This window comes from Octodon degus, unplaced genomic scaffold (genome assembly GCF_000260255.1).
Source record: "Octodon degus isolate 3935 unplaced genomic scaffold, OctDeg1.0 scaffold00073, whole genome shotgun sequence".
Lineage (NCBI taxonomy): Eukaryota > Metazoa > Chordata > Mammalia > Rodentia > Octodontidae > Octodon > Octodon degus.
Genome location: NW_004524649.1, coordinates 2,241,483 through 2,254,063, shown reverse-complemented (window position 1 = coordinate 2,254,063; position 12,581 = coordinate 2,241,483). Strand labels below are relative to the sequence as shown.

The 12,581-nt window shown below is 49.2% G+C and overlaps 1 protein-coding gene and 1 pseudogene across 2 annotated transcripts in view; one reads left to right on the top strand and one right to left on the bottom strand.

Moving 5' to 3' along the window:
- The window catches only part of Abhd12 (abhydrolase domain containing 12), a 53,574-nt gene that overhangs the window by 23,995 nt on the left and 16,998 nt on the right, over nt 1–12,581 (bottom strand). Inside the window, exons 1-2 of one of the 2 annotated variants that reach the window (XM_023720197.1) lie at nt 1,013–1,132; nt 607–731 (exon numbers count right to left, since the gene is read on the bottom strand). In XM_023720197.1, coding sequence (XP_023575965.1) covers nt 607–731; nt 1,013–1,089 — 202 coding nt within the window. In that variant the 5' untranslated portion in view covers nt 1,090–1,132. Of the gene's footprint in view, nt 1–606; nt 732–1,012; nt 1,133–12,581 lie in introns of those variants that run through there. The other variant, XM_004635571.2, reaches the window with a different exon arrangement.
- LOC111817888 lies at nt 1,760–2,151 on the top strand (annotated as a pseudogene).

Genomic DNA, 12,581 nt, shown 5'->3' with positions numbered 1-12,581 from the left:
AGCACATCAGGTTCTTTTAAAAGAGAAAAAGCAAAACAAAACAAATTTTAAGGAAAAAATAACCCACACTTTCAGTTTTAAAGGGGCTATATTTTCCAATGGTCACCTTTTCTGTGGGGGGAGGTTTGAGACAGGGTTTCGCTATGTAGTTCAGGCTGGCGTTGAACTCACTCCGTAGCCCAGACTGGCTTCACACTCCTGAGTGCTGGGATTGCAAGCATGTACCACCCTGCCCGGCTGCAGTGGTCACCTTTTCTAAAGACAGCCTTTTCAAGTGCCACATAGGCAAAGCATCTCCAGTCGGACAGCTGCGGATGAGTTTTCAAACTGCCGGCAGCGATACTCACTCGGCTGAGGAGACTCCGTGTCCTGGGCACAGCCACCCAGGGACCCACGGACCCAGGAAGCACCCCCACAAAGCCTCACTGGGTGGACACGGGGAGCTCCTGGGGACAGACAGGTGCTATTTCCCCATCTACCCACTGCTCCCTGAAGATCTATACATTCTACTGCATGTAAATTCAATCTCAGAATAAAAAGACACCCACTAAAGCCAGTCATCACCATGAAAACAAACTCTAAGAAAAAGTAACAAGTAGTACTTACCGAAATTCAGGAAAATCAGTTTGGCCTGTATCCCAGGACACAGCCTGACGAGGAAAGGAATGGCGATGTACAGCCCTAGGACACAAAGCAGCACCTTCCTCAGTCGGAACCACAGCCCCTTCCGCCTGCAGGAGAGAAGTGGGCATAGGTGAGGGGGGCCCAGCACGCGCTGCAAGCTGATTAATGGCATGCCCAGCACCATCCTACACGGGCAGTACGTTTCCACTAGGAGACAAACGTAGTAACTAGCCTCCCACCTGCTTACGTTAAAATGACTGTTAGAACTGTGTTAGAAGAAAAGGTTTTTTTCCTCTTCCTTTTTCTTGAAAGCCAAAGCCAACAGCCCTACTGGTTTTGTAGGACCGGGACCCAGCAGAGAGAGTTCCTCCCTCAGAAAGCACTTCACCTGACATGAGACCCCAGGTGCCACTTCATCTTGGCAGAGTGGCTTTCTCCGGGCTTCGTGGTTGCGCTGGCCACCATCCAGAGTTACTCATTAGTTCTCTGTAGAAGCACACACAGCAGGACATCAGCAGAACCTGCCCAACAAGGTGCTGGGAGAGCTGAGAGTTCAGCAAGAGGGTGGGGCTGTGAGACCGCCCTGGTGCTTCTGCCCAGCCTTTCGCCATGCCATCACCATTGCAGTCTTCTCCAAGCTCAGGCTGGGCATCTCCCTGAGTCTCAGGACCGCCTCTGATCCCTAACACTAATCCTCTTCCCAACCTGCTTTCAGAAACATCTCTAACCTATGGTTCTCACACTTCTTGGTCTCAGAACCTCTCTACAATGAAAACTTCAGGACACCAAGCCACATCTGTCTGTAAAGTTTATTACTGTAATATGAGAAGTTAAGACATCTAAAAACATCTAGGGTTGCTGGGAACCACAAATTATAAATCAAGCCTAAAAAGGCTTGGAGGCCTTGAAGATCCCATGATACTGTGCCCCTCCAGGTCCTCATTAGCTTAATGAGGTCCTCACCCAGCCCTCTAAGTCATCTTCTGTGACCCTATCAACAGAGGAGGCACCACTAGCACAGCCAGGTCCAGAAGGCAGTGTATGCCCTGAGCTCTGGGCCTATCTGCACCTGCCTGCTCAAGCCCAAACCGTGGACCTAAACAGCAGAGCCAACAGCAGCCCCAGCACCAACACCATGGTCAGGCAGAATGCCACCTGCATTGACAACCTGATGGCAGATAGGACCTGTCCGGATGCAGTCATCCTGGGCGCCCTGTCTGGGCTGCCATCCCTGGAAAGCCTTTATCAACATCACACCAGCTGAAGTCAGTGTTCTGGTAGGCAAAGACCAGTCAAGATTTTTGTCAATGGGCTGACACATGGGGGCCAGAAATGTTCTGTGAACAGGAATCACTGCTGCAGGATGAGGAATTTGCCATGGATCTTTGTACCAAGAGCACTGGTGGAGCCCCTACTCACCATGACTGCCAAGGTGCTAGTCTTGCTGATAAAGAAGGTGCCCACAGTGGTATGATCAACAAGAACTGTTATAAAATGGCCTCCCACCTGGGGTGCGTTCAGTACTGACTTGTCTGTCCCTTCCCCTCCCAGCATTCCCAACCACTTTGCACCCCTCCTTCCCAAATACACACATACATAATTTTATTCTGGGGGCCATTACCCCATATCCTTTATTGCTGCCCAAGCCACATGGGCTGGGAGCTGGGACTGGATATACAGATACCTCCCCCTGCCCATACCCCTCCTATGTATGGCTGCAAAACTTTGGGGGCTTTGAGGGGGTTTTTGTTTTGGTGATGGGTTTTGTTTTTTTTTTTTTTGTTTTTTTTTTTACTGAATTTAAAGACTCTAACAATGACAAAACAGAAGGACCTTCTCAGCATGAGGCCACCACCCCCCTCTGAGTCATCCATAATCCCCTCATCATTTTTCTCAATGTGAATGTGATCAATAAACACAGAGGTCCTAGCTGCCTTTTGGTCTCTTTTCCCCTGAGAACAACTGGTCTTTCCAGAACCCTGCTACTGCACAGTCACCCTGACTCTCAATCTTTCATGCTGTAACACCTGGTAGGAGATTGGAACCCACTGCAGGGATCCCCAACCCAGGCTGGTGATACGACGGACATAGTACTTGTTTAGCATGTAGGAGGTCCTGGACTCTAACCTTAGAGCCCCCGAGTGTGTGTGTGTGTGTGTGTGTGTGTGTGCTATTAATTCATCTAAAGTAACAATAAGCAATCTGCTACATGTTAATATAAATAAATTTGTTATGAAAAGCAACTCTATTTTCTTTTTCTTTTCTTTCTTTTTTTTCTTTTTTTTTGCAGTACTGGGGATTGAACTCAGGACCCTGTGCTTGCCAGGCAGGCACTTATTCTCCTGAGTTATCTCCCCAGCCCTTGCAACTCTATTTTCTAGTACTAGAAATTTTGGTAAAGAGTGATGTTGGGATCCATTGGTCTCTCCCTGTGGTTGGCAGCAGGAATGAGGAATAGGTAAGGAGACAAGAACTGGGTCAGGTGGCGGCCCATCTGCCTAGTTGCAAACAGACCACAGTAGGGGTGTTTGTTTATACCCTTGCAAAGCTAGCTGTGTCGTGTGGCACAGGTTGCCTAGTGACTAACAGCTGACAGTAACCAGTCAGGATGCCTATCTCAGGACTGAGGTAGCTTGACTGCTTTACGCACTGAGGTGTAGTCACTTTCACAAATGTGACCAGTTTCCAGCTTCTGTGGCTCCCAACAAAGGGATGGTTCACATTTTTATACATTTCTTTGTTCTGGTGCTAGAAATGGAACCCAGGGCTTCGCACACACCATGCCAGTACTCTCCCACGGAATGTGACCCCCAGTCCTTTTACACATTTCTTTAGGCCAGATGGTTCAACAGAAGACAGAGATCCTCCTGTCTGCTCCGGCTCAATCTTCCCGACCCTGGAAACAAAGAGCTTCTGGAAGCCCCAGAGAACTCAGACCGGAGATTGCTCTGGCCTTGCAGCCCTCCTGCACAGCTGGGTGCCCACAAGTGCACAGGCATGCCTTTTAGCAAACTCTCTCACCAACCAAACCGTGCTGGGGCTAGTTAGTTCTTTCTGGACCTAGGCTATTCTATTCTTTTTTTTTTTTTTTTTTTTGCGGAACTGGGGATTGAACTCAGGCCCTTGTTCTTGCCAGGGAAGCGCTTATTCCACCGAGTCATCTCCCCCCAGCCCTAGACTTAGGCTCTTCTAAAAACACACTGAACTGCTGATAACATAAAACAGAGACGAACCTCAAAAGCATTGTACCACATTCAAAAAGGCCATGGAGACTGTATACAGTAAAGATTCCATGAGGCTGAAACCCCAGAAAAGGCAAAACTATAGAGATAAAGGAGCAAAACAGTGAGTGGAAGAGCTGGAAGAGTCGGACACTCACTGCCTGAGAGGCTAGAGAATGTGCTGAAGTATGGAAAGAAATTTTCTCCGTCCACGGGACACAACTTCATACAACTGTCAAGACTCAACTGAAAGGCCCGGCATGGTGATGCGCACCTGTAAACCCAGCACTCGGAAGGCTGAGGCAAGAGGACTGCTGCGAGTTCAAGACCAGCCTGGCAGGGGGCTGGGGAGATGGCTCAGTGGTCTAAAGCACCTACTTAGAACAAGCTTAGCAAAGCACAGGGACCGCGGTTCAATCCCCCAGCACCACATGCCAGCCAGCCCCGCCCCCTGATGGGCTGAGCTGGCACACACACACACACACACACACACACACAAATTAAAAAAAAAAAATTAAAAAAATAAAAAAAGACCAGCCTGGCCTTCAAAGTGAGCTCAAGGGGCTGGTGAGATGGCTCAGTGGTCTAAAACACCTACTTAGAACAAGCTAAGCTAAGCAAAAACACAGGGACTGCGGTTCAATCCCCCAGCACCACATGCCAGCCAGCCCCGCCCCCTGGTGGGCTGAGCTGGCCACACACACACACACACACAAATAAATAAATATTAAAAAAAAACAAAAACAAAAACAAAGTGAGCTCAAGGCCAGCCTGAACTGCACAGTGAGACTGTCTAAAAAGACCAAAAAAAAAAAAAAAAAAAAAAAAAAAATCCCAACTATACAGATGGAATTGAGGAATTTCATTTTTTGTACACAGCACCTCACTAAATCACTGTAAGCATAATCTGGTAAAGTTGATGACAAATATTAACATAGTTAACATCACGCACTCCCTCACTCAGCAGCACAGTAGGTAGCTGACAAGCAGGCCAGAAAAAGCCTGTGTCCACATCTGCACTGTGCCCACAGTCCACACATGGTGTGACAGGCATATGGCAGGCACCTGGCACCTGGGGATGTCACCAGAGAACATCACCCAAGGTGATCTGGCTTGGTCTAAGCGACCAGAGAAGGGGTACTAGGCTGAGAGACTAACTCAGGAATACAGGAATTAGAACAATGCTGTGGGGTATCTTAGTCACTTTCCTGTCACAGAAGCACAACAGCTGACACCTCAACAGAGTTTATTTTGGTTCAAGAGTTTAGTCCAGGCCAGGGAGATGGCTCCGTGGAATAAGCACTTCCCTGGCAAGCACAAGGGCCTGAGTTCAATCCCCGGTTCCGCAAAAAAAAAAAAAAAAAAAAAAAGAGTTTAGTCCGTAGCTGGCAGTCTCCAAGCAGAAGCAAAGTGGCAGAGGGGCCTGGTGAAGGAAGGGCTCACCCTATGGCAATGAGGAAAGAGGCAGGTAGGAGGGAGGAGCTGGGACAGTGCCCCTAGCAACCCACCTCTAAACGAGCCCCACTTTTTTTTTTTGGTACCAGAAATCAAACTCAGGACCTCACACTTGTTGGGCAGGCACTTGTGCTGCTGAGCTACATCCCCACCTCCTCTTTCTCAATGCAGGGTCTCACTATGTAATTTAGGCTGGTGGTGAGCTCACTATGTAGCCCAGGCTGACCTGAAAGCCGTGGTGATCCTCCTGCCTCAGCCTTCCAAGTGCTGGGATTCCAGGAGTGTGCCAACACTGCTGGCGGTGGCCCCACCTTGTAACAGCACCCTAAGCTGTATTCCACCCATCCACAGATAAGTACCCCAATGACCCAATCACCTCCCAGACACTTTTGGAGCCATTTTTTTTTTATCTGAACTATGATATTCTACCCCCAAAAGATTCAGATGCAGCCCCAAGAGCTGACAAAGCTGTGGCAATTCCAGCACTGCTGGAAAGCCCAAATCCAAAGTTTCCCCTGAGACTCAAGGCAAACTCTTACCTATGAACCATGGTAAAATTGAAAAATCAAGCTATGTGCCTCTAAGAAACAGTGGCACAAGGCAAATAATCTGATTCCAAAAGGAAGAAACAGGAGAATAGAAAGAAATTGGGCTGAAGTATAACTGAAGCGCATCAGAGCAAATATGAAATCATGGAGCTCTAGGCCCAGCACCCATGATGCGTGGCGGCAGGATGAGAGGGCCTGGGTAGCCTTGGCCTAAGGCTCTCAACAGATGTTCCACGTCTGACTTCCTGGAGTCTCCACTGCACCTCGGGCTCCACGCTCACAGCTTCATACACGGCCCCCTCAGAGCACACTGCCCGGCCTCCCAGGCCTCCTGGACTCCAGGTGGAAGCTGCGTGATCCTACCACACTTGCATTCCGCTTGCCTGAAAAGCCAGCACTATGTGGGTGACACCATGGCGTATGGCAGCTTTAAGAGCAGCCAGGCTCCCTTGCGTCATGGCTGCAGAAGCCTCAGCACCGGGATGGCTGAGCACAGTAAAATGAATCCCAGGGAACTAATTCCTCAGGTGGCCCTTCTCAAGCAGGCATCCTAGGGAAATCCTCTCAAATAAAAGCTTTATGTAAAGTTTTGCACGCCTGAATGGGGGGGGGGCTCTTACTGATGCCAAGATGCCCTAAAGCCATCTTTCCTATTATCCGAGGTAAAGTACTTGGCTTCTTTATATTGGTACTTTTTTCAGCAAACATGTTCCACCGCTAACTTTACAGGCTCTTCCTTCCTGATGAAATTATGTTTTATATTTGCTTGCTCTTGATTCTCACTGAATATCTGGCTTAAAGCAGCCAGCAGTACCAGTGCCACAGCTTAAACACTGAGCTGCTTTGCAATTTCCTCTGCCAGATTAACTGGTCCACTCCCCTTAACCTCAGTCTCCTGCACAGTCTCAGCCACACGCAGACCGCCGGCCAGGGCGCTGGGCTGGGCTCTCTGTGAGCTGGGCCTCTGCATCGCATCCAATCTCTGTTCTGGCCTCGATCTGGGTAGGAGCCTTCAAGCACATGCCCAGAGCACCCAACAAGCTATCTGAGTTTTCTTTCACACCTCAAGAGGATTTTAGATATGTTCTGACAGAAGACTTCTTCCATAAATTATTTGAGAAAACGATAATGTGTGCAAGTTACAATTCAATGCTGTCCCCTAGAATAGTGAATCCCAAAGCAGTCCTTGTGCAATCCCTGGGTAAAGGATACAAGGTGGCCATGCCCACCCTAGAAGACTGAAGCAGGCGGAGAAGGGCCTGGGAGGTCAGGTTCGGAGCAGGGAGCTGCACAGGCTGGGCACATGAGGAGGCCGCAGGCCCACACTCAGCCAGCTCCCGCAGCAGCTCCTTGCTGGACTGTAAGCCGCGCTGCTTTGGGCCTACCTGCCCCGCCTTTGGCCTCCATGGAATCTAAAAGGCATCTTCCTTCCCACAGCAATGCCATAGATTCCACAGCAGGTAGTGACACCTAGAGGGGAACTCCAGGGGAAGGGAAGAAATGTGTAAAGATTTTGTGAAGTTTTGTTATTTGTCACACAATGTCAACCCACCAATGGTCTTTCAAGAAGGGCAACCTGACTCACAAGTCACTTTAAAGGTGTAAAACATAGTACTGAAGTTGTGTGTGGTGGCACAGACCTATAATCCCAGCACTCAGGACAGACTGAAGCAGGAGGATTTCAAATTCAAGCCCAGCCTGAGCTAACTACCCGGATGACATAAGACCTACTCTCAAAAATAAAAATTTAAAAATGCAGTAAAATGAATACTTAAGAGATACCTGTAATCCCAACGGGAAGACTACATGTTTGAGCACACCCTTGGTTACAGAGCCATGTGATAGGATACAAAAAAATAAAATACAAGGTAAAAAAGAGATAAGAAAATCATAATTACTGACTAGGCAAGCGCAGGGACCAACGTTCCCCAGCACCATGTGCCACACCGGCCCCGCCCCCAGGCACACAGAGCAGGCCGCCAAGATGGGGCACGGTGGTGTGTGCCTGTAATTCCAGCACTGGAGAGGCTGAAACAGGAGGATCACTAGGGGTCTGAGCTGCAAAGTGAGACCCTGTGCCAAATACATTAAAAAAAATTCATAATTAAAGTTGTATTTTTAAGACGACTGCAATTTCAGGGACCCAGTCAAGAGGCGCCCACCTGGGGCAGGAAACAAGCAGTTCTGAATCAGGCCCGAGCATCTGTGGCTAGGGAGGCCTGCCCTCAGGAGAAACCCTGGCCACAGCCTGCCTTCACTGGCATCAGGGGCAGCTCCAGCCAGCTCGGCCCCAACCCTGCTGAGCAGCACGGGTACAGTGTGTTTCGCCCAGACCAGCCCCAGCCTAGAGGTTCCCAGCCAGCAAGAAGCACGGGAATCCCCAGAGAAGCAGCGGAACCCAGCACCCCTCTACAGGGTGGACCCCTTTGCGGGCCAGAGGTCAGGAGCCACACAGGTGGGCTTGAGGCAGGATGCGAGAAGGAAGGGAGGAGGTGTGCTCTGAGAAGACTGCAGGTTGAGGACACAGACTGCTCAGCACTGTCCCCCTAGGCTAGTAGGCTTCTTTTCTGGGGCCCCATCCACCCCAAGCCCAGTACAGATAGGGCACATTCCAAACTCTCAGTTGGAAAGGGGCAGAAACCTGACCTTCAGAAACAGATTCAACGCTGTCAAAGAATGTTTTTAGTCAAAATATCACCCGCTAAAAAAAAAATGCTGGGCCCTGGCCTTTCCCCTCTAAAATAAGCCATTATTTTCTTCTTGTGAGTGGGCCATGGCTTTTCTCCTGAAAACTAAGCCTCAACTTTGTATGAATTCAAATTCCATAGGTTTCTACCACCTAAACCACATGAATATCCCCAGCTGCAGACTACAGCTCTCTCTTGAGAACCACACTCGGGAGGCTGAGGCAGGAGGATTATTGGTTTTTCTTCTGTTTGTTTTTTATGTATTTTGTACAGAGACTCACTACGCTGTCTGGACTTCTAGTGATCTTCCTGTTTTCAGCCTGCCCAGTGCTGGGATTACTGGCCTGCAGCACCACACCCAGTCTCAGTGGACAGCTAAGCATGCCCAGGGGCAGGGCCCATGCAGCCTGTGGTGCCAGGGACCGAACCCCGGTCCCTGGACTTGCCAAAGCAGGTGCTTAGTGTGCTGAGCTATCTCGCCAGCCCAAGGCAGGAGAATTGTGGTGAATTTGAGGTCAACCTGGGCTACAAAGTCAGTTTAAGGCCAATCTGGTCTGAACTGCATCATGAGACCCTGGCTCAAAAAGAAACAGAGAGGGAGAGAGAGGGAGGGAGAGAGGGAGGGAGGGAGAGAGACAGAGAAAGAGAGAGATATCTAAAATCAATCATTAAGAAAGCTTTAGGGCCAAGGAGATGGTTCAGTGGAATAAGTGCTTCCCTGGCAAGCGCAAGGAACTGAGTTCAATCCCCAGTTCCACCAAAAAAAAAATTTTTTTTAAAGAAAGCTTTGACCTCAGGAAACTAGAAAAAGAGCAAATCCAAAGTGAGCAGGTGTAGGGCTAGCCAAATAGCTCAGCAGATTAAAGCACCTGCTTAAGCAGATGCAGTGCCCAGGGTTCAATCCCCAGGGTACACTAAAATGGTGCTTGAGACTGGGCCTGGTGGCACACACCTGTAATCCCAGCTCTTTGCAAGGCTGAAGACAAGTGGATCACTACGAGTCCAATCTATGTAGTGAGACCCTGAGACCCTGACTAAAAAAAAAAAAAAAAAAGTGAGCAGGTGACCCACTACTTGGGAGGCTGAGGCAAGAGAACTGCTCAGCGCAAGGCCAGCCTGGGCTACACAGTGAACTCAAGGCCAGCCTGAATTATAAATGGAGATCCTGCCTCATAAAACAAGAAAGGGGAAGGGCCGGCCAGATAGTTCAGTGGACTAAAGCGCCTGCTTAGGCAGAGCACAGCAGCGGTTTGATCCCCAGCATGCTGTGCCCATCCTGCCCCCAGGGCATGCTGAGCCGTTGATTGAGACTAGGCATGTGGCACGTACCTGTAATCCCAGTGCTTGCGACACTGAAAACAAGAGAATCACTGAGTCCAAGCTACGAGCTACATAGTGAGACCCTGTAGACCCTGTACTAAACACATTTTTTAAAGGGGAGTAGGGGCAGGGGGAGGAGAGGAAGCGAGGCGAGGGGAAGGGAAGGGAGCGGAGGGGAGGGGAGGGGAGGGGAGGGGAGGGGAGGGAAGCAAAGCGAGAAGAAAGCCTGCTCCACCAAAACAGACATTACTTTTGCTAAGAGATCAGTGCCGTCAAAAACTTTGCATCTGGACAAGAAGGTCCTATCCTGGAGAAGACACCAGCGCAGCTGCGGGGCGGCAGCCAGTACCCGGCAGCCTACAGGAGGCCAGTGTGGAAAGGCACCCTTCTCCTCCCCAAGGGCCTGTGGGCTGCGCGACATCCGTGCAGGACCAGAAGCTCTGCAAGGGAAGAGCAGACAAGGCACTGTGACGCCCGCTTCTACCTACTGAAAGGAAACCGGAAGGCGCTGGGGATGTAGCTCAGTGGCACAGCGCCTGCTTCGCAAGCGCAAGGTCCTGTGTTGGATTCCTGACACAAAAAGAAAAAAAGAAAGAAACAAGAGGCTTGGCACTTTCATCCATATACGTGTAATCCCAGCTACTCAGAAGGCTGAGGGCAGGAGGATCACAAGTTTGAGTCAGCCTGAGTGACACACAGGGAGGAGACCCTATCTCCTCAAAAATTAAAATTAAAAATTTTTAAAAAGGAACGGGTTATAAAAGCCCCGGGGTAGAGGGTGTATCTAACATGGAAGAAGCCCTGAACTTAGAATCCCCAAGTCGCGAGCTTCCTCAGGGCGAGCAGAGAAGACCCGGTCACTGTGCAGACTGCGCGCCTGAGCCTGCGCCTCCGACCCGCGGGGGCCAAGGCCACTCCAAGGTTCTACTCAAACTGCTCTTGCAACCACTTCCCTCCTATTTTTTATTTAAATAAAACAAAACTTGTAAAGGGTGATATTGTGGGAATAAAGGCTACAGAGCTATTTTTGTGACACTTCCTGTTACCAAAACATGCACCACTGATAAGACAGTCACATGGAGATGCGAATGAGTAATCTGGTTTTCACTACACTGCTGTCGGCAAAAAAATAAAAATAAAAATAAAAAAAAGAATCCTGACAGTGTCCCCTGTCAGGGGCAAGTCGGTGCACTCCAAGCCGGAGGGGAGCTGGCCCACGTAGGGCGCTTCACCCAGGTCTGCCAGAGGAAAACAGAACACACGGCCAGCACAAAGGTACTTCAGTGAGCAGCACAACTGCCTCGCTAGCATGTAACATATAGATGTGGAAAGTCCAGAAAAACGGAAAATATCACTCCAGCCGCGTTAAGCCATCACTGCTGATGTACCAGTACAGCAGCGCCGTGCCTTTTAAAGCTGAGGCCGCGCTCAATGCATTTACCTAAGCCAGGCTCTGGCAGTGATGGGCGGCAGGTGACCGCATGGGCTGCTGGGAGGGGAGCGCAGTGGGGCCATCGCCAGGTCTGGTGGGAGACCACGCCTCCTATTTATTTATTTATTTATTTATTTATTGGTGGAACCGGGGATTGAACTCAGGCCCTCTTATTCTACGGAGCCAGCCCCTTTTGTTTTTAGCTTGTGGATAATTCTAAAGCAAGGGCTGCCTTTACAGTTTCAAAACAATAAAACATACATAAAAAGTCTCCTTGCCAACTTGTCACCCGATGTCCTGTCCCCCTCATGCCACAAGTAGCTATTTGTACTGGCTACTGCCTTATGCCTGGAGTGCCCATCTACAAACACACGGCTTCCCATTCCTCCTTTTAAGCAGAGGAAGCACGCTTACTCACTGCAGCCTCCTGTCACTCTAAAACATATCCAGGTGATTCTGTTTTGCAAATGTTTTGTCTTTTGTCATTATGTATGTCAGGCAAATGTTTTTCATGACTGTTAAATTAATTTTAAATCTTGACAGAATTTGGGCTTTCAGTCGTACTCAGAAGGAGTCTTCATTTTAAAGCTATGAAGAATCTCATTCATGGCCGGGCACAGAGGCTGGTGTGGGTAATCCTGGCACGCTGGGAGGGTGAGGCAGGAGGAGTGAAAGTTGGAGCCTAGTCTGGGTAACTTAGCAAGACGATGTCTCCAAATAAAAAAATTAAGAACACACTTCTAATCCCAGCACTTGGGAGGCTGTGGCAGGAGGACAGCCACAAGTTTGAGGCTAGCCTGGACTACACAGTGAGTTCAAGGCTTGAACTACATAGTGAGACCCTGACCCGAGAATTTTTTTTTCTTTTTTTTTTAGTATAAGGTCTACAGAGTCTCACTACACAGACTGGACTCATAGTGATCCTTCCTGTTTTCACCCTCCCAAACGCTGGGATAACAGGTGTGTGCCACCTTGCCCAGTCTCAGTCTCTGTCTCTGGGGCAGGGCCAGCATGGCATGCTGCGAACTGAACCCCAGTCCCTGTGTCTGATTAAGAAGGAGCTCTAGTCTGCTGAGCTACCTGGCTAGCCCTAAGTACAATTTATAAAAATAAAAAATTAGAAAAAGGACTGGCTGGGGGCTGGGGAGATGGCTCAGTGGAATAAGCGCTTCCCTGGCAAGCACAAGGGGCTGAGTTCAATTCTCTGGTTCTGTAAAAGAAAGAAAGAAAGAAAGAAAGAAAGAAAGAAAGAAAGAAAGAAAGAAAGAAAGAAAGAAAGAAAGAAAGAAAGAAA